The sequence below is a fragment of the Python bivittatus genome, unplaced genomic scaffold (assembly GCF_059951505.1).
Source record: "Python bivittatus isolate LINGU-HERP-01145 unplaced genomic scaffold, Pbiv_v1 ctg000210_np1212, whole genome shotgun sequence".
In the NCBI taxonomy this organism is placed as follows: domain Eukaryota; kingdom Metazoa; phylum Chordata; class Lepidosauria; order Squamata; family Pythonidae; genus Python; species Python bivittatus.
Genome location: NW_028277053.1, coordinates 11,047,567 through 11,070,429, shown reverse-complemented (window position 1 = coordinate 11,070,429; position 22,863 = coordinate 11,047,567). Strand labels below are relative to the sequence as shown.

The 22,863-nt window shown below is 39.8% G+C and overlaps 1 protein-coding gene across 5 annotated transcripts in view; it reads left to right on the top strand.

Moving 5' to 3' along the window:
* Positions 1-656: 656 nt before the first annotated feature.
* The window catches only part of AKAP11 (A-kinase anchoring protein 11), a 56,407-nt gene continuing 34,200 nt past the window's right edge, over positions 657-22,863 (top strand). For 2 of the 5 annotated variants that reach the window (XM_088139485.1, XM_088139482.1), the window contains exons 1-7: positions 657-743; positions 14,434-14,644; positions 15,736-15,833; positions 17,591-17,701; positions 18,829-18,873; positions 20,294-20,428; positions 20,896-21,160. In XM_088139485.1, coding sequence (XP_087995611.1) covers positions 15,774-15,833; positions 17,591-17,701; positions 18,829-18,873; positions 20,294-20,428; positions 20,896-21,160 — 616 coding nt within the window. In that variant the 5' untranslated portion in view covers positions 657-743; positions 14,434-14,644; positions 15,736-15,773. Of the gene's footprint in view, positions 744-6,934; positions 8,468-8,492; positions 10,133-14,433; positions 14,645-15,735; positions 15,834-17,590; positions 17,702-18,828; positions 18,874-20,293; positions 20,429-20,895; positions 21,161-22,863 lie in introns of those variants that run through there. The other 3 variants (XM_007425832.4, XM_088139483.1, XM_088139484.1) reach the window with 3 other exon arrangements.

Here is a 22,863-nt window from a genome sequence, read left to right as displayed (position 1 = left end):
CATTTTCCCACCACCGTCCTTCGGGCTTTTTCAAACCTGCCGAGTTCATTCCGGAAACCCGCAGCACGCATCCCAAGGCGGACGCCCGGAATGGTTCGTGCGTTTTGCATCTTATCAGCACAAACATCCTCTGCCTCTTGCATCGCCCCGAAGACCACTTCCTCTAAGTAGCAGCAGCAGCCGCAGCAGCCTTTGGGGGGGGCAAGGCCTGAGTGTCAGCCAAGGGGAGCTGGGGTGCAGGAAAGCCGGGGTTTATTCCCCCCCCCCAAGCAGCGCCCGTCTCCTCTCCTGATGTTTCCAAGGGTGTCTCCGCGGCGAGAGCAAAACTCGCCACCGCTCCCTCCGGGGAAGCTTTGGGGGTTTCCAAGACGAAGCGGAGGGCGGGGGGTCCTCCCCCCCATGCCCAGCCAGCTGCGCCCGCTTTAGCGTTTGGAGACCCCCCCCAAGTGGGGAGCAAAGGCAGCGGTTCTCAGGGCGCTCTGGCGGCCCAAACCCAACGGGGGCCCTGCTCTCCAGCCGCGCCCTCCGGCGCCCAAGCGGGGCGCACAGCCGCGCCCCCGGCCCGGGAGCCCCTCCGCCGCCCCGCGGCTTCCCGAGGAGCCTCCCTCGCTGCCCGCAAGGAAGTCGCCGCTCTCGCGAGAAGCGCCGACGAGGAGGCGGCGGCGGCGGCGGCGGCGGCGGGGAGCCACGGAGCGGGCAGGCGGGCGGGCGGACGGGCGAGCGAGCGAGCGCCTGCCTCCAGGGTAGGATGCGCGGGGCGGCGAGGCCGCGGGCAGCCCGGGAGCCGCCGGGGCGCCAAGGCGGCGGCGAGGTGGTCGGGGGGCGCCCCGCGTGCTTCCCCCTCCCGCTCCGCGCCCTTGGCCCCGGTTTCCAGCTGGGAGAGGGTCTCCAGACGCATCCCCTCCCCGCCTTGGCTGGCTCCCCTCCCTCTGCTGCTCCGGTGGGGCTGCGTGGCAGGGAAGGCTCCCCCGCTTGCCCCCCTTCTCTAATTCCCCGTTTTGCACGGGGGGTGTCTACAACAGAGGCCCCCTTTTTAAATGGGGGATGGATGGTCCTCCTGCCCCCCTCTCGAATTCCCCCCTTTTGGGGGTTGCGTGCAGCAGAGCCCCCCTGAATTGGGGATGGAGGGTCCCCTGCCCCCTCTCGAATTACCCCTTTTGCATGGCTTTTGGGGGTTGCATGCAGCACCCTCCCTCCCCTTTGAATTGGGGTGGAGCCTGGGGAAGGGGACCCTAAGGGGTCTTTGGGTGTTCCATGGTGGGGATGTCCCCAAGTCATTCACGGGGCTCCAGGGCTCTCTGGGGGCTGCCTCTGGGCAAGGGCCCCCAAGTGCTTCCCTTCCCAGAGTCTGCCCCCCCCCCAGTTCTCTACTGCTGCCTTGGGCAACTATTTCTGCAGGCAAGTGCCCTTAACTTTGGTGGTGGAGGAACCACAATGTGGGTGTGCACGAATTTGGGGCTTGAATTAGGATTTCAAAAAAAAAAAACTCTATGCCTATTTCAGAGCTCGCCCTATACTTTTTTCTGTACCCCATCTCACAACTGCTTTTCTGCAACTTTGGCCCTGGCGGGGGGGGGGGGCAAGGGGCAGTGGCAGGGAGCTCTGCAGAAAGAGGACTTGGATGGTAGGCTGCAGGGTGCCCACCTTACGGGGAGGTGCCACCCGGTTCTCCTACCCATTTCCTTCCCATGAAATGCTAATGAGATGGAGATTCTTTTATGCTGTTATTAACAACCCAGGGGAGATAATAATCATCCTACTGTTTATATTACTGCTTTTGAAGAGTTAAATGTCAGTAAATATTTCCATCACCTTGTGTGGAAGAAAGGCCTGAGGTTTTCGGTGGAGCAGAACTGATTTGAATACAAGCAGGTTCCACTTGTTGGTCAACAGCATCACCTTGACTTCCAATTTGAATAATCTGGGCAGATCGGTTTCCTCCGTGTTGATTTAAGCCCTGGCTATTTGTAATTTGCTGTGGTATGTAAATACTTCAAAGAAAGGGGGAAATAGTGAAAGTTCTGCTTCTCCTTTTGCAATGAGCTGGGTGCACATTTGTCTCGATAGGCCTTTTCTCTAGTTTTTTCCGGGGTTTGCAAAGCTGACTGCCCGCTGTTCAGGAAATGTCTATCTTTTATGTTTCAGTGCCTGCCTCTTCATGCAGGCCTTACCTGTGTTGTAAAACAGGTTGCATAATTTCAGTGATTTGATGGTGTGTTTTTATGCTTTGAGTTTCATTTTATTTTTATTTTTTACAATTGAAATTCTGGGTATCGTTCCAAGTTGTCTTGGACATACACAAGGATGTCAAAAGACCCCACAGGTGTAAGAAGGCGGTGTTATGTCCGACTCCTCAGCCCCGCTCTTGGCCCCTGCAGCTGCTTCTGAAAGTGCAGAAAAGGATAAGCAGACTTTCATGCCTCTGCTAGCTTGCTCCACAAAAGTATCTGATAAAAGCTTGTTGCAGATGGCATATTTTGATCGAGGCATTTCTTTACCTCTTTCATCACCTATCGCCATGTGCAAAGGTCTTGAAGCTTGTTGCAATTTCCATTTCTGATTTTAATCTACCCCAGAGAATAAAGTGAGGAGGAATGTGCCCATTGTCTTGGTCTTTAGGGACAAAATATGAAATGTAAATATAAAAATTCCTGATAAAATGAGGGAATTCAACACAGCCCTTGGACTCTTCTGGTTTTCGGGGTTAGGGAGTGCCATATACCCTCTCTCTGTCTCTCTCTCTCTTTGTCCTGGTTCCTTTCCCATATTTTAGTGCTCAAAATAGTGTGAGGGATGACTTTAGAAAGAGTAGAAATGTTGATTCTTCATGTGCCACCACAACTACTTCATATGCTACCACAGTGTCCTCTACAAGGTGATCAGAGGGAACTAAGACAGAAGGACAGTTGAATGCTCTGGAGGAAGCATCTGGGCAGGAAATGACAATTATTGGCATTGCGTCTGTAGATCAGGGGCCACCCTAGGTAGACATGAAGGAAGAGCGCGGTGGTGGTCATTTGGCCCAACATTTTTAATCTCGGGCCAATAAATACATTTTGCTTTTTAAATGGAAGGACCATAACAATTGTAATATATTCTATCATCTTCCTCTTCTGTTCTGGGAGCTGACTGGGTCAGAAAGTAACTTTTTAATACAGCACCAATATGTTTAAGATTCTGGCAAATATTACTAGTTTCTGCACTGTAGTTGCAACTCCGAAAAATGGAGTTCAGATTGTTTGACTAAGTAGATGTCTGCTGAATTAGACTGGATTGGCAGAAGTGATGGTCTGCCAGCTTCTTGCTAGATCCTTTGATCCTTTGACTACCTGATGCCTTTCCAGCAAATGTGCCTTCATTACCAGCTGGACTAGGTAGATGGAAACAGGAGTTGATTTCCTTACTTTGTAGGACCAACTTCATTTTCTTCAGAAGAGAAAGAGCAAAAATGACGTGAGGAGTTTGCCAATAGATATTGGTGCCTGAGATGGAAATTCCATATCCTTCTTGGCTTACAAGTTGTGTGGCAAAGGCAGATTGTATGAAGACCAAGATTGTGGCTTAGTGCAAAATGAAAGGTTGGGCAAGGCCGCGTTTTATTTTGTCAGCTCTTGCTTGAAAGGACATTATATTTTAGTTGCCTCTCACCATGGGAAACTTGTGTTGGGGTTTCGTTCTAGAAGTTGAAACGAAATAACTAAGCAGAGGAGAGAGACTAAGCAGAGGTTTTCTAATCAGCAAGCAATTGCAGTCTTGTGTTTAATGCAAGGTTTTCAGGCAGGAGACATGATTGTTTTGAACTTCTAACTCATAATGTGACAAAAGGTGCCTTTTTGCCTGAAATGGGGACAACTGTACTCAGTTACACAGTCTTCTGATTATGCAAATAATGGCCAGGATTTTTTAAAATTATAACAGATTTTTTTTAAAATGATGATTTATTAAGGAATCCATAGAAGCTGGGTTGACGCATCATATAAAGACGCTGTCAAATTAAGGTTGACTCCTGATGACTTTGTGGACATGGGCAGGCAAAAATACAGAAACTATTTACCTTTTTTCTTTCCTTTTCTTTTTAAAAAAAATCCAGTTCATTCTATAGCCATCCATGTATTAATCAGGTCCAATCTTGCTTAGCTTTCTTCATAATTAGCTAAGGATAATTGCTTAACTATATTTGCTATCATAATGGTTCATGCACCATGGAAAGCCATAAGTAAAGAAACCAGATTCTAGCTTGGTGTTTTGTGTGAATCAGGTTATATTATAATATTCTGTTTGCTCAAGCTGATTTATTTTGTCAGAAAAACTTATTATGAGGGCTGTAAATCAGACCATTGTATTACATAGTTTCTATCTACCAGTTATGACTAAAAGGTATTATTGTTGGTGGAGAACATTCTGTTTCATGAAACCACTAACTGTACAACTAGTTTTAAAAGCAAGAAATAACGAATGCACTTCTTATTTTGGATTTTATTTATTTATTAATTTGATTGACTTTTCCATGTTTCCACAGAAGAATAGTACTCAGGGTGGTGATTCATTTATGGACTTTGCCTCTTTTTACGAGATTGCTGTAGTGGTTATTTACAACAACAGAGCTGGAATGTCAGCCAAATATATTACATAAAACAAGAATCTCCTTGTGTAAGTTGAGGTCTATGTTTTTGTTGCATTCTGCTATGAAATGGCAGGAATTTTTGAAAAGTGCTGCAGGAATCTTGATTTATACAGACAGCGTATTAGAAGGAAGGGATATAGAGCTTTTCCATTTATTCTCCTGCCCGGAATCGCCTGTTCCTTTGCTTCCTTGTTGGCATCATCAAGAGAGAATGCTTGAGACTTAGATGAGAAGTACTCATTATAACAGTATAGGGCTGGGGTTGCCAGCTATCCATATTTTTTCATGAGAATTTTTGATACAATTCCCATACATGCATTGTAGAGGTTTTCCATGCCTTTGTGTCTATTACTGTACTAAACAACTCAAGGCTGATTGACAAATGTCTGTTCAGTTCAAGACCACCTCCCCCAATCAGTCAGAATCAGCATCTGATATGACCATCTGATAATGTTGCATGGGATGCCCCATTTCTGTGAAGTCAGCGGAGCTGAGGCCAGTAGGAAAGGTTTATGGCTATCCTGTTCTGGAACAGCCTTCCTGTGGAAGACTTATCCAGCATCGATGGTCTTTGGAACCAGATTCAGATGGACCCCTTATGGGGGCTTTTTAAACTTCATCATGTGGTGATGCCATAATTCTACAGAATGTTTTGTATGTTGCCCCAGTTTTAGATAGTTGGTTGATTGTTTTGATTATTATTTATGTATTGTGTAGGTGACAATTCTCCTTTATGACTTCATTTAATAATGGAGAACATCCACCCATAGAAGCACACCTTGTTTATTTCGGTACGGAGACTTGATAGCAAACTGATGCAACCCCCTTTTATAGGTTGATGCAAATTGAAGTATACATGAGGTAATAAAGGTGGTTTTATTAAGAATACAAAGAGTGTGTGCTAGAATAAGGATTACTGTCTGATGTTTCTGTTCTGTTCCTGTTATTTCCCTTGTTCTTGCTTCCTATTGCTCTCCTCCTCACCTCTAAATATCTCTTATCCTTTTTATCAATATTCTTTTACCTTCTAACCATTTTTATGGCTGTGCTGGCATTTTTATTGGTTTTCTAAAGGGCCCAGGAAAGGAGACTGAGAAAAGTGGTGTGATCTGCTTAGCCTAGCTAACCCATTTTCTCTTCATCCCCCCCCGCCCCCCCAGTAGGGCTTCAGAGTGCTCTGCATCTTCACAAGCTCCACTGATGGAAGTTCTTATCATTCAATTTCTTGTTCCCTCTTTTTAGAACTCAAAACTCTGACTTCTGAAATCCTGTGCTTTGTTTTTCTCCTGCAGTTTACACCAGCATGCAGTATACTACCTACTTAGTACTACAAGAATAATTACTAGGGCTCCCTGTAAGAATTGTGTTCCACATGTCCTGAAACCAGCTGTTTGGGAACTTCACTAAATCCAGTCCCAAGAGCTGGTGATGTTTGCTGTTTGGTATGGCATCTGAATGCATGGAGTGTTCTGTTCAATTTTGCCACTCTGGTTGGCATAAAAGCTTATTATAGTTAACAAATTGAAAGCCTTACGGATTTCTAAAACTTGAACCAAAAAGAGGTTGTGGTAGTGGCATTAAAAACCAACTCCAGTTTGGCTGAAATGTCATATATGGCTAGTTCAATCTGTACCATCCCCAGACCTAGGAAGAGAGGTCTCATAATCATTGTTATGAGTTTTTAAAATAAGTGTCCTTTTAAAGGTACGGTATGAGAAACTTCCCAAATTGATGTAGTGCGCAGAAAGTAGCTCCTGGACTAGGGTCATATGGGAGTAAGTCACCTAAACCCCCAAGTACCCTTTCCATCCTGGACAACGCATATTTGTACAGTTAAATAATCAACATCTTGTTGGTGTAAATGGCTGTAGCTTTTACTTCAGTAAGAGGAATTAACGTGTGAAGAACTTTTCCAGGGAACAGGACAGGATGGAAAGGTGTCCCAGCTGCATCCTAGCAAGGAGAGCCCAGTTATTAAGTTAACAACCCAATGAGCATGTTTCCGTAGGGCAGAGTGGGGCAGGATTCTTGGCAGCATTGGAAGACCATTGAATTCAATGCAGAGACTGTCATTCAGATGAGTGGAGTGGGGGATATAAATCTTGTCCCTCCTCTCCTTGCAAAAGAAAGTCTCCCAGGGCTCATTACCTCTCTACTCTAGCAGAGAATATTTGGGGCTTAAGGTATATTCACCTGCCACCATCTTGCCACCCCATCTGGAACCATTAAAGGAGTGGATACAGAAGTGATGGGGAGTGCAGAATAGTGCTAGCCCCACCCAAGTGTAGGCCGCCTGTAATTTCTAGTTTTTGATGGCTGCTCCAAGCGGCTGTCCCATTTTTTTGCCAAATCTGAAATCCACCGGTTCCATCCCCAAACATAGACCTTTCTCTCCTTGCAGATGATCAGCAGAGGGACCAAACGCATTTGAAGTAAGTTCTGAACAGCTGAAATGGATTTCACTGTGCAGAGGCCAAACAGTTCCAAAATGAAGAGTGCCACTTGCAACTTCAGGACGTCATCAACACCTGCCCTGTCTTAGTAGTTTTCTTGGCAAGGGATACATGCATCTTCTGAACTTGATGGTGGCATAGGGGTATTAGCAGCACCTGTTAAGGTCCAGTCCATTGCAACATCGTGCAGTTCTTTTTCCGGGGCCCAAGGGCGATGCGAGGCATAATCTCCAGGTTTCAGGTTTCAGGAAACAGCGTGCTGCTGAGGAAGGCGACAGACACAACTTTAGCCTGAATAAAAATAGGCCAAAATGGTTTGATTAAATGCAATGTTTCCCCACTCCCAAGGGGAACCTAAGGGACATGCTATGCCAGACAGACAGGCAGGCAGATTGCACAGAGCGAAGATAGACAGGAATTGTTTACTTCTAAAATTGACTTGGCAATCCTCTTCTCTGGGAATGTAGATGTAAGACAGCTCACTGACATTTTTAAAAACTTGCTTTAATTTTAAAATAATGAAGATGTTGGCTGAGCGCTGAGTGTATTTGAAAAATGATCTCCATGCCAATGATAATCTGCTTGCGTCCTAGGAATAGTCACAAAAAAGCAAAATACGAATATTCATGAGCTTTCTGCAAGCTCATGCTGATGATTATCATGTTGTAATCCTCTCAGATATCCTTGCACTCAGTAAGATTGGGTTGAATGATTATCCTGATATTGCAGATGATAGGTTCACTATGTAGGCCATCTAAGGCTTTCATGGAACTCTGTTTCTTAACTGTCACAACATACCCACAATCTGAGATCTTCGTCAGAGTCAAATTGTCTTTTGTGGGTCAAAGTTCATATGACTTTGAATGATAAGCGATGTTGTCTTTTTATATTTGAATCATGTTGTTTGCATAATGCATTTCAGTGATTACCTGGACAAATGGGTTGTTAACTTGGTCTTAGTTTCAGATCTCATCTTTTCCATAGCATCAGGTTATCAGAAGAACATGTTTTATGGCATGTAATAATACCATCCACATTACTCATATTGGGCAGACTCTTTACTCAGGAAGTAAGCATAAATAGGTAGTCTAATTTTGTCTCTCTAGGAAATGTGAGAACTTCATGGAATTAATTGTATTTTTAAAGTATTAGGAAAATGGAAACCACTAGCTTATATTCCTTTCCCATAAGATCATACAGTCTGATATAACTAGGTATTTCCGAACAGGAAGACTGTCATTGGTGTCCCTGTTCAGAATGGTGTAGATTGCGGGTTAGGATAAGTTGTGTCTGAAGAATCAGAGTGTGTTTGGTCCCTCTGCTCTGAAAAGGTTTTATGAAGGATTGGACTCAGTTGTAGAAACTTTTAGTGCAGTCTATTGCAAATCAGGTGAGTATGTACGGATTATAGCTTTCAAAGGTCAGATTCATAGCACTCATTTGTTTTATAATACAAAAGTACCATATATATTGATGATGGTTGAAAACTCCTCTGTTTAAAAGAGTGAGACAGCACATGTTTTATACCAGTGCTTGGGCGTGGTAACTGGGTGGATGAGGCAGATAAACTATAATTTAGTCCTGTTAATGAGTTGTTTGTTTGCTAACTAAGTGATATGCATGTTCCAAAGGAAACTTCTCCTCCTCCTGAAGTTGTGTGCAGTTGGATCTTGTATTGTCAGGGGAGACACAAATAATGTATCTGATTCAATCTGTTTTTTTTTTTTTTTAATAATTAGGTTTTTTGGCAAGAGACAGTTTTGTTTGACCTGTTAGAACCACCTAGTTAGATTGTGCAATGTATTGCGTGTAAGGTTGTCTTTGAAAATGTTGCAGAAACTTCACTTAATGCTAGAAGATGATTAACTAGTATTAGACAATCTTTTCTGCAGCATTTTGCCATCTGTACCGGCCTCCTGACCATTTCCATACCCAATTTAAAAAGATGGTATTACATGTTTTCTTGTAATTTATTACTCAGCCATACCTTACCGTTCAAAGAGCCTCTGGGGAGATTCTTCAGGATTAGAACTCAGCAATGAGATGTGTGGTTTTCTCTAATTTCTTTTCAAGACCAAAATGATGGATGTTTGTTGGCCTCTTATCAGAAAATAAGCATTCCTACTGGCCGCCTAGTCATTGCTATATTAATATATAGATTAAGGTTAGACTAATCAGGAAAAGAACTCTGTGATATAAATGGTTCAGGAGGAGATTTTTCTTTTCATATTAGCTTTGTTCTAAATATTTAGAATTTCTAAGAAAATTGGAAAAAACCAGTTGTATGTCCTGACCAATTGAGCAGAAAAGTACTAGGAGATTTTTATCATTGATTAGGCTATTTTGAATCTTTAAGGAACATTCATTGCATATTTTTGTCTAGGCTTTTGAAATCCACACATCTTCAAGTGGCTGAGGTTGGGAAACACTGGTCTAGGCTGACCTTAAACTTCACTTAAAGCACTCTGTAACTTTAAGATGTATGGATTTCAGTTCCCAGAATTCCCCAAGCCAGCATATAGAGAAACAGAAAGGAAGAGCTGGAGTAATTATTACAATAGATTGGCACGAACTAAACACATGTAATTATAGTCCTGTTTTGCATAAGATTAAAACAGTACTTAAGTAACAGCAACATCTACTCATTATCATTGCTGGATAGAAAGGCTACATTTTAACATTCTGTTTTTCCTAAAATTCTATTTTTATTTTAAATATTCTGTGGAATATCATTAGAGTTTTGGCAACATTTTTTCTACATTTATATATAATTATAGATAATTTTTATTATGGTCACTGACCAACAAATTACAGTAATACCTCGGGTCACGAACGCTTCTGTTCATGACCAATTCGGGTCATGAACAGCACCGTTCGCAAAATTTTGCTTCCGTTCACGAACTCCGCATCAGGTGACAAACAGGATCCGCGGCCATCTTCCCTGCTGTGACACGTGGTCGTGGCTTCCTGTAGGCGAGGGGGACTCTCCCTCTAAACAATAACCGCCTCCCCACCCGCCTTCCTGTCCTCCACGCCAGAAGTCGCCTCAAGCAAGGTTAGTGTTCCCTCTCTTCATACTGTACTGTACTTTGTTTCATATTTTTGTGGTTTAAAAAAAAATACATATGGTTCAGAACGGATTAACCATATTTACATTGAACCTTATGGGAAAATTTGATTTGGTTGGCAACCAAAATTGGTTGGCGACCACATTTGTAGGGGTCAGAACGGATTAACTGTATTTACATTGAACCTTATGGGGAAATTTGATTTGGTTCACGACCAATTCAGTTCACGCCCAGAGTCGTGGAACAAATTAAGTTCATGAACCGAGGTACCACTGTAAATAGCCAGTTTCTTAAAAGAATAGAAGAACAAGCCCCAAGAAGCCATGGCGTTGGAAGAGAAAACATAAACTTTATCTGGAAAAACGGTGAAATGCCTGAAATCTAGAATGTTTCCGAAACATCAATAAACATGCATATAGCAATTCACTACAATGCAGTGAGCACAGGAATAGAGCCTAGGTAATCGAATGAAAATGAGGAAAAACACTTTAAGCATAGAATACTGAAGTTCTGCCTATGAACTATTGAGCTATTAAGTGGTATACGTTTACATGCATTTATGTGAGTGTGAATGCATATAAATAAGATCATCTGTTGGTCAGTGATGAATAAAATATAACAAGAAATAAAACCTAGATGCAATAAAAAGGCTAAAAAGAACAAAATGAAATTATACATTAATAAAAACAAAACTATAAAGGGAACATTTTGCAGGGCTTTGAAGGAGCACTCAGCTTCCTCTGAAGCACAGGGACAGATCTGTTCTGCAAAAGGGATATTATGATATCATCTCTCCAATATTGTAGAGGGCAAGACATGACAACAGGCTAAAGAAAAAACTCTACTATGTGATGGACAGGTGATGCCGAGGAAATAATTTGCTGGCACAAGAGGCCTTCCATTTATGCACTACTGAGAACTTGAACAAATGCATAAAAGTAACCCAAAAAGACAACCGATGAAAGAATGGCAAGAAGCTTAGCAACAATTAGCTTTGCTATTTATACACTTCCAATCTTGGGGCCAAATATACCCTCCTCCACCTGAAGAGCTGTGTCTTGCTTTTAGAAGCCCCAGGGCTATGAGGCCATGACTTGAGAAACCACACTGATGTAAATCGCGCGAGTTCCCAATTTTCCAGGAGGAAGGAGAAGGAGAAAAATGTATTGTGGCAGTCAGGGAATTCCTGAAAAAGTGAGGCTTGTGCCAGGAATAGAGTTGGCATAAATGGGCCTTAAAATCCAGAGGAACCACCCCTAGAATCCAAAGGAATCGGCCCATCCAGATTAAGAATCTGGACTGGATGGTCCTAAGGACTTTAGATGGTTGTATATGCATGCCTGAGAGCTATATAACATTTGAGAAACTGATTTAGCTTTAAAAAGCAGTGGGTTTATTCTACTCCAGGAAAGAAGAATTTGAGTATAGCATCATTTAGGATTAGATAAATGATACAGTGACAATAAATGATAAAGGAAGATGAAGTTTCCTTCAAGTCAAGCTCATCTCGGTAAACAAGTCAGTATAACTTTCTTGGCCACCATGTGGAAGTAGGTTGCCATGACTTCTTCTGGAATGTCGGGGAATTCAGGTATTCAATGGAGTGAGGATTACTCTTAAAGAGTAAACATGTGGACCTAGAGAATCACTTCCAGAGCACTGCAGTTGTAATTCATGGATCTCTGAGCTTGTTTCCTGTATGAAATATTTGAAGTATACTTTTAGGTATAATGCCAGAAGTAGCTATAAGCTACAGGTATAGAGAATAAAATAAAATTAATGTAAAATGTCCTTCAAATCAAGCTCACTTTTGCCTTATTCCAACCAATAATCAATGCTAATATAAAGGATAAACCTAAAGTAAGGTTGGGGTGTGAATCTTTTATGATTTTAACCCCTTATCTTGTAAGCCATCCAGAAAATGTTGACTAGAGGCTGCTATAAAATGCATTAAGTAATATTGCTGATATGAACTGTAATTGTATGTTCCTCCTGATTGATTTGGCCAATCTATATTAATGTTTTTCTTCAGTACAGGGGGACTTGGATGTGATCCAGTAAAAATACTTGTAATCCTTGTCTTTGAGAAATATATCTTTGAAAAATATATCACTCTCCTTCCTAGAAAGTAGCATTATTATTAAATAGCTTGTGAACATAAGCTCCGGTCCTTCTGCTGAATTCCTTTCCCTGTTCATTACTGATTACTTTCTCTTCCTTTCCTTTTCTTCTGAGTAATACCTTGATAAATGAAAGCCAGTTTGGTGCAGTGATTAACGCACCAGGCTAGAAACCAGGAGACGATGAGTTCTAGTCTCACCTTTGGCACAAAGCCAGCTGGGTGACCTTGGGCCAGTCACTCTCTCTCAGCCCAAGGAAGGAGGCAATGGCAAACCACTTCTGAAAAAATCTTGCCAAGAAAACTGCAGGAACTAGACCAGGCAGTGGCCAAAAGTCAACACTGACTCAAAGACACACATGCACACACACACACACACACACAAAATCCTTGATAAGGATGTGTTAGAATGTAGTTGAGACTGGATTTTGACTTCAGCTATATAGTAGGAAAATATAATTGCATTTTTTTTAGTTGTAAAAGGTTTTTTTTTTGCCTTGAACTGAATTGTATAGATAAATTTGATACTATATAAATTTATATTGTGACCTTACTTTGGCCTTAGCATGATAGGTCTTTACACCTTCCACTTTTTGTCTGTTCACCAGCTTGCCCAGAAGTTACCTTCACCTAACAATAGTTCTGTTTTCTACCTTGTTTCATGGGTACTAAGAGTTGGATGTAAGTTTCTAGCGCCCAGCTTTGCTCTGCAGGAGGAATAACAGTCCTGTAGAAGTGACCTTGAAATGGTCTGTCTCTTAAGGCCACAAAATTGCTTTCTGAGAATTTGGCTGCAATCTATTCCAGACAATAGCAACCATTTCCTAGATTAGCTAGAGATTTATGCAACTCTTGTTGCTTCTCTATGGCCAATGAGCAGGAGAAATACAATTACAGCAATTTATGTTCCAACTGGTGTTTCTAGTTTCTGATGACATTTAGTAAAGCCAATTCAGTTATTTTAATTCTTTTTGTTATCGTTATTGCCATATTTGAGATGGGTAGCTTTGTTCTACTAAATAAAAACAAGGTTTCAATCAAGAATACACTTACCGAAGGAAAGGTTTTCTAGTGATTCCTTTTATACAAATTATACTGTCTTAAAACTAGTATTTGCTTCCTTGGGGCTATCTTTAAGGACGTTATCTCCATTTTCCTGAGCAATAAATAGCCTTATTACATGTTGCCCCTTAGTAACAATTTTTCTACTTATTTATTTGTTGTTACTGAGAAAAGTATTTTGAGAATAGTCTCCTTTTTAATTGTTTTGTTCTGCATACCTTACATAGCAAAGGGGTTTAGAAATGTTGCATCAGAAGATTGTAGGTCACCGGCCTATCTTTTCTGGTATATGATTCTATTTCATGGGAACGGAAAACTACTGGAAAGTGGGAGAAAGCATTATACATTAGATGACAGGGAAGAAGAATCTTCTGAAATAATTCTCTGGACAGGTTTCTTTTGATGTGTAATAACGAATTCATTCATTGTTACCTTGTAGTATACTTTGCTGCGCATATTAATTAAAATGAATGAAAACTGATTAAACGATAGTTAAATATTCTGAAGTCCAGAAAATATGTCATCGTTTGCTTTTTAATAGGATGTGGATGTTTGAAAGAAATTGGGTTCTTGTAAAAGTGTCAGATTTAAAGAAAACTGGATGGCATGCTTTCTTTTTCTCCTTTTCTTTTAATACAACTAATGCGTTGTATTAAATACATTTTGCACTTAATACAGTGAAAGTAACACTTGATCTTAGATGTTGTCATGATCATTTTGTAGAGGCCATGATGTTGTCCTGGTCTCTACAAAAATCACCTTGAATGCTAATTCGCTACTTTCAGATCAAGGGATTGCCCTGCGTATTCATTTTCCTAAAACAATATATCCTATATTACCATGAGAAAATACTTGAAAAATATTTAGTTGAGACTTTCCCATCCTGGTACCTTCTAGATGCTGGCTGGGAGTTGTGGGAAGGACAGCCTAATATGCCTGAAATATGCCATAATTTACCCAGTTTCTAATTTCCAGTAGATGCAATACATTTTGTCTCACTGATGAAAGATTAAAGAAGTGGAAGGTGTTGACTGTTAAAAAATACTTGGCGTGATAAAAGTAATACTTTCTTGGATTTCTGATTTTGTTGCTCCTTGTACCTCCTAGCACCACATGAAGCCAAGGGTAAAGTTCTTCCTACTCTCAAGACTGTAGTATGTAGAAGACAGATTGCTGCCTAGAAGGCTCTCATGGACAATGGTGAAGGAAAACTCCACCTCCCGCTGCTAAAGCACAAGAAACCTGAGGGCTGTCTCACAGTATGGATCTTCAACAAGAGAGTTTTGGATACTGATGGCAACAAAGCATTTGCATTTGTGTAAGCATCATTGGTTTTTATGACTGCATGCTGGAGTGGCAGGGGGGCTTTGAGGCAGAAGCCTTGAGATGTTATCTTGAACTGAATAAAACCTCTCAGATTTGTAGTGAAAATAGAATCTCAGGTGGGTCCATTTTTATTTTCTTCCTTAACTATTTTACTTTAGGGTATTTTAATTTTTCAGATGATCTTTTTATATTATGTTTTTGTTTCCTTTATCAATAGACACCTTCAGACTCTATGCAGGAACATGCCTTCTCCTGATAAAGAGAAACCGCGTCATCTTTCTCTTTTATTGATTTATTTTATTTTATTAATCAAATGCATATGCCGTCCATCTCACTGTATAAGTGACTCTAGGTGGCTTACAAGTAAAAATGGACAAATGGACAGAAGAAGTTACCGGAATAGATGAGCCCTTTTCTTTTTTCTCCTCTGTCTTTTTGCATTCTTGAGGGCTTGAAGGGAGGTTAAGGGAAAAAATGCATACATTTTTCAGAAGCACTCATTTTGCACATCATACTTCCCAAATCTGGAAAAAGTGCCAGATTTTGAGGGAATAGGAAGTTTATGGGGTGCAATGAGTAGCTTAATGTACCAATTCTCTTAAACCTGTCAAATTGCATTTTTTAAAAGAAAGGTCTAAAAATGTTGGGCCTACTCACTCTGGGCGACTCTGTAGGCTGAACCCAATTCCCTGCCTTGTCCGTTGATTATCGATCGATTATGTGCCATCAAGCCAATGTTGACTCTTAGCGGCCACATAGATCTTCTCCAGGGTCCTCTGTCCCTGACCTGATCCTTCATGCATCTGATGCCACTGAATCTGAGTCCATCCACATTGCTGCTGGTCATCCTCTGCATACAGCCCCAAATACCCCTTTTTTGTATTCCAATAAGTTATTTGTTTATGAATCCAGTAAGTTTATTTGTTGACAGTGAAACAAGCCAACCTGGTATGTGGTTCATAAGAATTTCCTTTTCCTGTTAGCATTTTACTTTTTTTTTTTTTGGCTATTTTTATCAACATGAAATTGTGAATTGTAAACAATAGTAGATTTATTAAAGAGCATAACTCTTTTTTATTGTAGAGATTGTTGAATTCGCCAGTGAAAATAAACATTAAAAAATGGATGGTCATATCAGGGTCCAAAGCTGTCACAAGAACCCTAGAGGAGCAATGAAAAAGGTACAACCCTGTTCTTAAGAATGTTGTTTCGCCTTGCCTGCTTTTTTACTGTTTTTAAGTACGACAGGGGCTTTCTTTTTTCTTTATTTCATTAAGAAAAAATATTTCAATTTGGCAAGAAGACTGCTGTATAAGGTTTAGTAAGCCCCACGGTGTGTAAGGTTGGCCTTGAAAAAGTAAGTTTAAAGTTGGATTCAGTGGGTTTTTAAATAAAGTTTAAATCAGTTTTAAAGCATGCTTGAGAGACAGATAGTTTTGTGCTGGAAAGTAGCAATATACATAACTGACAGCAACTTTCAATAACCAAGTAGGTCTGTTGCTGATTGGCAATTTGTTCTGGATTTATTTTCCTAAACAGTCTTCTAGCACTCTTGTAATTAAATCTTCTGTGGACTGTGCTTAGTCTTTATTTGCTTTGTGTATCCTGTTTTTGCTGCCTTAGGAAAGATTCATTGGACATGTTTCTCCTAAGGATTTTGGATGGGAGAGCAGTTTTGTCTTTTGCCTCCTCCTTGTGGGTTGTCTACCATTCTGAGGGTCTTTATGTTTTTACAGTCACCAACCTCTGATTATCAGGAATTCATGTTGTCTATCTCTGCAGTTGCTCCTCATATCCTCTTCCCATCAAGAGTTGTTGTTGCTGCTTCTTGCATGCTCTTGGGCGTTCAGAGAAGCTGTGCGTCCAACCTTTGACTTTATAGAGGCATGTCTTCATTTGATACAGGTGGAGGCCCTCCTCCTATTGAGAACTCTCTTTGTAGTTCTTGACCAAGTCAATTCAGAGCCAGGCAGATACTTCCTCTATGGACATTTGGAAACAATTTGGCCATATGACAATCTCAACATCATTTTTTTTTCTGGGTTGAATATGAACTCATTGTCTTCCTAGAGATACAAGTTCTTGTCTCAGTCCTTCTTTGGTACACTCATCCAGTGTCTGCTGGAATGGGCAGTTATAAGAAAAAATTGAATTAAATAAATCCTTCAAATCAAATCCTGTGGAACACCTGTCTTGAGATACAGCAAGCCCCCAGTCTCCTAGCCTTCCGGGAGGTTTTAAAAAGCTGATTCTTCCCCTTAATTTAGTTTGAGCATCAGGAGGCATCTTAAGGCTCCTAGGCAAAATAATGGTTTCTACAGAATTCTGAGTTAAAAAAAAATAGAAAGTTGCAGAGAAATGTTACTGCTGTTGCTTTTAAACATGCACTTCTTTGCTCTATTTATTTTAGCATTCCATATTCTGTGTGCCAGTTCTCAGCAGTAGGACGTTTCAGGATACAGACCCGCCCAATATAGGGAAAAGTTTATGTTTCAGATTTCAGTTTCCAGGAAGACTGGAAATCTAGGACTACATAAGCATGCTGAGTTCTAACGGGTTGTTTGTTCACAAAGAGAAGTTATTGCTTAGTCCATTTGATCAGATATTTCCTGCTCAGATGAACAAAGAAGCAACTTTTCTATAACTTTGTGAATCCATTTTTTAATACAGAATCTAGTAGCAAATTGTTTGTAATTTGCTCTAGGTTGGCTTTAAGAATTAGTCGGATTACCTGCATGTAATTACTGCCCCTTTTCATGTGTATCACACACTGCATGCATGTAAAAGGGGGTGGGGCTTTGATCGCCCGGTGGTGTGTGCCATTTTGAAGCAGGTGACCTTTGCTGTGGACATCCCCTGGAATGAGGCTGATCTCCTTCAGTCATAATAGTTTTATTTCCAATTCACTTATTTGTTTCTGTTCCTTTTTTAAAAACAGAACTTCAGTGAATCTTCCCTCTCTCCTATGATGGCCTTGTTGCAAAGTCAAAAACAACTATGCACAATATCGACAGAAGAGCTGACAGAAGAACAAGAAAATTTCAATGAGGTTTGGCTTTCTGTGCAGACATGTGTGTTTAAATTCATAATGATATTAATTATACACTTCATTGTGCTCTTCACCTGTCCCTTCGGTGAGGAAGAATGAGAGCCCTCACTTCATCACACTTACCATCTTTTACCTTTATTTTTTATGTGTTGTTGATTTTAGTGTAATTTCTTTGTTTGGTTGTTGGGAGCAGCCCAGAGTCATTGAGAGTCTGGTGGCATGCAAGATGATGATGATGATGATGATGATGATGATGATGATGATGATGATGATTGGTCGCAGGCCAAATGTTGATCTGTTGGTTGTAACAGGAATTGATCTGCCAGATTGTCACCTGAGCCTGACATTGGGGGCTGAGAGAGAGTGACTGGCCCAAAGTCACCCAGCCGGCATACTACTACTACTACTACTATTATTATTACTATTACTATTATTATTATTTTCATATAAACTTGCTCCTTAAGCATTAGAGAAAAGGTATTAGCAATGGATACTCAGGCTGTTTTCATACAGTTCATGAGAGTTTTCATATAATTCAGTTATAGAGAGACACTGAATTTATTGCACTTTTTAGACTGAATACTTATTTTGATGTTAAACTAAGCCATACGTTGTAATATAAAACAATTTCTGAATTATTTGTATTTATGTTGTTGCTTAATTAGACAACAGCCCAACTCTCTGGTCTGATTCTTCCCTGTTGGGATAAAGGTAACATTCTTGACCAAAATACAGCATAAGCTTCTTAAACTTCATTCCCAAACATTTCTTCTCAGTTATTTAAAAGGTTTGTAACAAATTCCTGCTGGGATTGAGAAAGGATGCAAGTCTTCGCATAACCTTCCTGTATGTTCAGCATACCCATGTGCATTTCGCAGGATGATATTTAATAGTTTGCTCCTATCTACAGTCCTGTTATGTATTTAAAACACACACACACACACCACACACACAAGATATGGCTTCCACTCTAAAAATCCTGGAAGATGTTCAAAATGGAACTAACTAGCACTGAACAGTCATCTACCTTCTTCTGTTAAAGCATGAAGTATAATACACTCAAAACCTGCAATGTATTTCTTTCCCTATTTATATGACCTCTCTTTATATATGTATTTCTATTATAGGTCACATTTCTCTGTTTTGCTAACGATACAGCTATTGCCTCTAAGGTATGGTATCTGAGTAAGAAGGCTGCATCTATTTAATATTTCATTGTGGGTTGTTCTGATATCAGTGGCATTCTCAATCACTTTTTTTTACATAGAAATTAAAAGATATTCCAGAAAGATAACTGATTAGCAGAACAGGCCAGTAGTCAGGATATATGGACATTCAGTGACCTAAAGTGATGGGTTGTGTGTGTTGAGAAGACTTTCTTCTTCTCCTTATTCAACCCTCACCCACACCCCTCCAATAACTCTGGGAGAAAAAATGATGATACCAACCTTCTATTAGCCATCCTGATCTTTACTACGAATGGCTTTTTTATGTACGAAGGCTGATCAAACAGGCTTTATACCTTGCAGATGATTTCTCAACCTGCTATTCTACTGCAAAATTAGAAACAATGATTGGCAGTTCTTCTGCTATTTACTTTGGTGTGGGGTTTCCAGTTGACAAAAATGGACTTCTGCATTGGTAGACAGATCCTGAAAACTGATGCAAACAAAAATTGGAACAGACTAGCCTATTAATGTGAGACGAACTCAATTTTGCTAAGAGTTTTTATAGACCAAAATACTTAAAGACCGAATCATATACCAGCTTTGAAAAACCCAGTGGTGGAAGAGTTCTGCTGAATTGCCCTTGAAGATTAAGATTGCATTGGTTGAAAAATGATCAGAGGTAATTAGACATTCCAGTGTCTAACAAACAAACATAACTGGACATTTATAATATTACTTACTGTGATTTTATGATTTTATGATTTTTGCCTGAAAGAACAATGAGTTTAGACAATAACCTCCATGTGCATGAAGGATAATCTGTGTGGATGGTCATTCTGAAAGAATCTGAATGTCAGCCATGTAGAGCAGATAGAAAGAAATTCCACATAAATGTTCAAAATTATGTTTTTTTAAAGGCAACTTATGTTTCATTTGGGCTCGATTTCAAGTAATACCTAACTGTAAACAGTAAAAATTGAGTTTTAAAAACAAGAATCCAGAAGAGGGCCTCTTTGACTGGGTTACTCAAATGAAATGCACTTGGCCTTTGTTTCCTACTCTTATGTGGACATTATATTGCTTATGTTTTTCCAAACACTTTTTGGTTGAGGCCTTTTGGCATAGATAGCTTTACTGCTTCTGTTTGCTTGCCCGTTCTGTTATGTTTAAAAAGCATAATCTAATGCGTGCTCATCCATAAGTAAACCTATTACACTTCATGAGGATTTGGGGCAGCTATGTTTGTATACAGCCGTATCTTAAGTTATGTTATTGTGGTGTTAATTTGTTTTGTTGTACATTATTTTTGTGTTCATACTACGAAGAAAAGGTCCACTGTCTGGATGAAAAGCTCATTGGTAGAATTTGCTGATCATTTCCCTACACAAGTGTATTGTTCTCAAGTGTGCTCTGTTTGGTTTAGGAATTGGCAACCAACTCTGTGGAGCTTCCAGATGTTCTGAAATCATTCCACTTGTGCAGTTTGCACGAACAGGAGGTTCTTTTTCTAAAGGATATATGCAAACCAGCAGAGACTAGTGATGACTTCAGACAAAGGGTAAGAGAATCTTATATGTAGCTATTAGTCTGCTTTTCATTCAAAGATCTGTTAAGGTGACCTAGTGTTCTGGATGAAAAGAATCTGAAGCATTAATCGGTACATTCATATGTACTACTCTGTGCTTTAAAGGATAGAAGGTTTGTTTTGCATAAGTAATATCAAAATTCTGTAGCAACAAGTCGGAACTAGAAAGAAACAGCCATGGAAATAAGTATGTCTAAGCTCTGACTGAAAATTTATTAGGAAAAAAGGTGACGGTGACAGCATAAAAATTACAGTAGATGCTTGCTTGGAAAACAAACCCACACACTCATTCATTCACTCACTCTCTCACTCATGCTGGCTGGAGAATTCTGGGAATTGAAGTCCACACATCAAAAAGTTGATAAGGTTGAGAAACACTGCCTTAGAGAAAACAGGTAGATGTTGATGAATGACCTATTTTTTTCTTCTCTTTTCACAAGAATTGTCCTTCACGAATACTGTGTGTGATGCGACTGTCTTCTTCATTTCCAAGGCTCAGAGTTGATACTGTATTCACTCTGCTGAGCAAGTACAGTGCTGCAATAAGGTGTACTGAGGAAATGTACTCATTGCAAAAACATGTGTTGGACTCAACCCATACAGAGAATGATGACACTAACCAGTCGGTGTCATCAATTGAAGATGATTTTGTTACGGCTTTAGAGCATTTAGATGAAGATGAGCCAGCAAAGATGACCCATTCTGGTTAGTGCTCCTGGAGTATTGTAACTTCTTCAGTATTTTGGGTTTCGCAATATATGTTTAAATGAATTGCATGCTGTAATTAACTTTTATTTTGCAGAAATATTCTTGCATATAATATATTTTTGTATGTAATATATTTTTGCATTTCGGTGTTGCTGTGTCCAGCCCCGTATCAATAGAAAGAATTGTTTCTAGCAGACTAGTATTGGGATCAGATATACCCCATTAAAGGCATACAAATATCTAGAAGCCAGAAGTTACTAAGCATAACACAATTTACTATAAAAATAATCATGCCTTACTTGAGACATTCTATTTTCCTGTAAACAGTACAATTAGATGTAAGTCATTTTGTACTTATAAAGTAGAAAACAAGTCACAATTATGTAGAATGTGGCACGTAATTGACTCTTCAGGCTTTTAAAACAAAATAGTGTGCCATTGAATGCTTCTAGCATAATTGTAGCAGTTGTACTATTACAACAATGCAAAGATCATATATTGTGAATTAATATCGACACAAAGCTCACAGTTATAGCACACAGACAAGCATAGCAGCCTATGCACAATCACCAGAGATTGTACTGTATATAATTACTGAAATAGATTGTTGTTTCAATTTTCTTTTGTTCTGCCAACCGTAGAAGTAAGACATAAAGCCGCTCTTTTTCTTGGTATCAGCATAGCTCTGAGACTGTCCCTCTAAATGTCTCAGATAATGTGAGTTATTCAAGAATAGCTCTTCGAGAGAGACATATCTTTTGGCGAATTAATGCCACCATATTGACCTTGCAAACATTACAGGCATTTAAACAATCAGTGCTCACTATATTCAGAAAGGAGAATTGACCACTTTTTAAACCACACGTACACCACAGTATGGAGAACATACTTTTTAAAAATTGGCACAGAATGCAAATATTATAAAAATATAAATGCCTTTGCCTTTACAGATGTCTGTACCATTTTTTATCTTAATATAATGAGAAATATTTTCAGGTTTGTATTCTTTGAGTATCTTGCATTGAGGAAAAACAGAACCACTGTGATTTGGCGGGGATGAGATGTACTTAGCTAAAAGTATTGGGTTTTTCTACCAAATGAAAATGCTGTGGATCACAGATGCACGTTCCTTGGGCAACAATAGTTATGAGAAATTCTGATTGGAGAGTTATTTGTTTTCATATTTTTCAGAATACAGCCAGTTTTCTATAATTTCCCTAATGTCCCATTATTTTCAGATGTCCCATGTGTTCCAGTAAGAGTGGAATGTCTGTAAAAGTAAAAACAGTAAAAACTAAAGCATCAATTTGTCAAAGACTGAGGAAAGGGGACACATGAAAATCCTGTTTTATTAATTATTTTGGGTTCTTCTTAGGCTCATAAAGTGCCATTCCTTTTATGAAGACTTATTTCTGTTTAAAAAGTGCCATGTTTTATCAACTATTTTAATAAATAATCATTTAGCATATTTGCTTATACTCCTCGTTATGAACTTATTTTCAATCTTTTTTTCATAAAACAATTGATTTTGATTGCATATGAGATGTGCTTGATGTAGAAACTAAATTGTCGGTCCATCGTTATCATTCCCTTTTCCAGTAACAAGCAAACAAAATATACATATGCATACAATTAATTTGGTATATACTAGATATAGGGAGACTGTTGGAAGACCTGAAAGACCAGGTTAGGGTTAGATC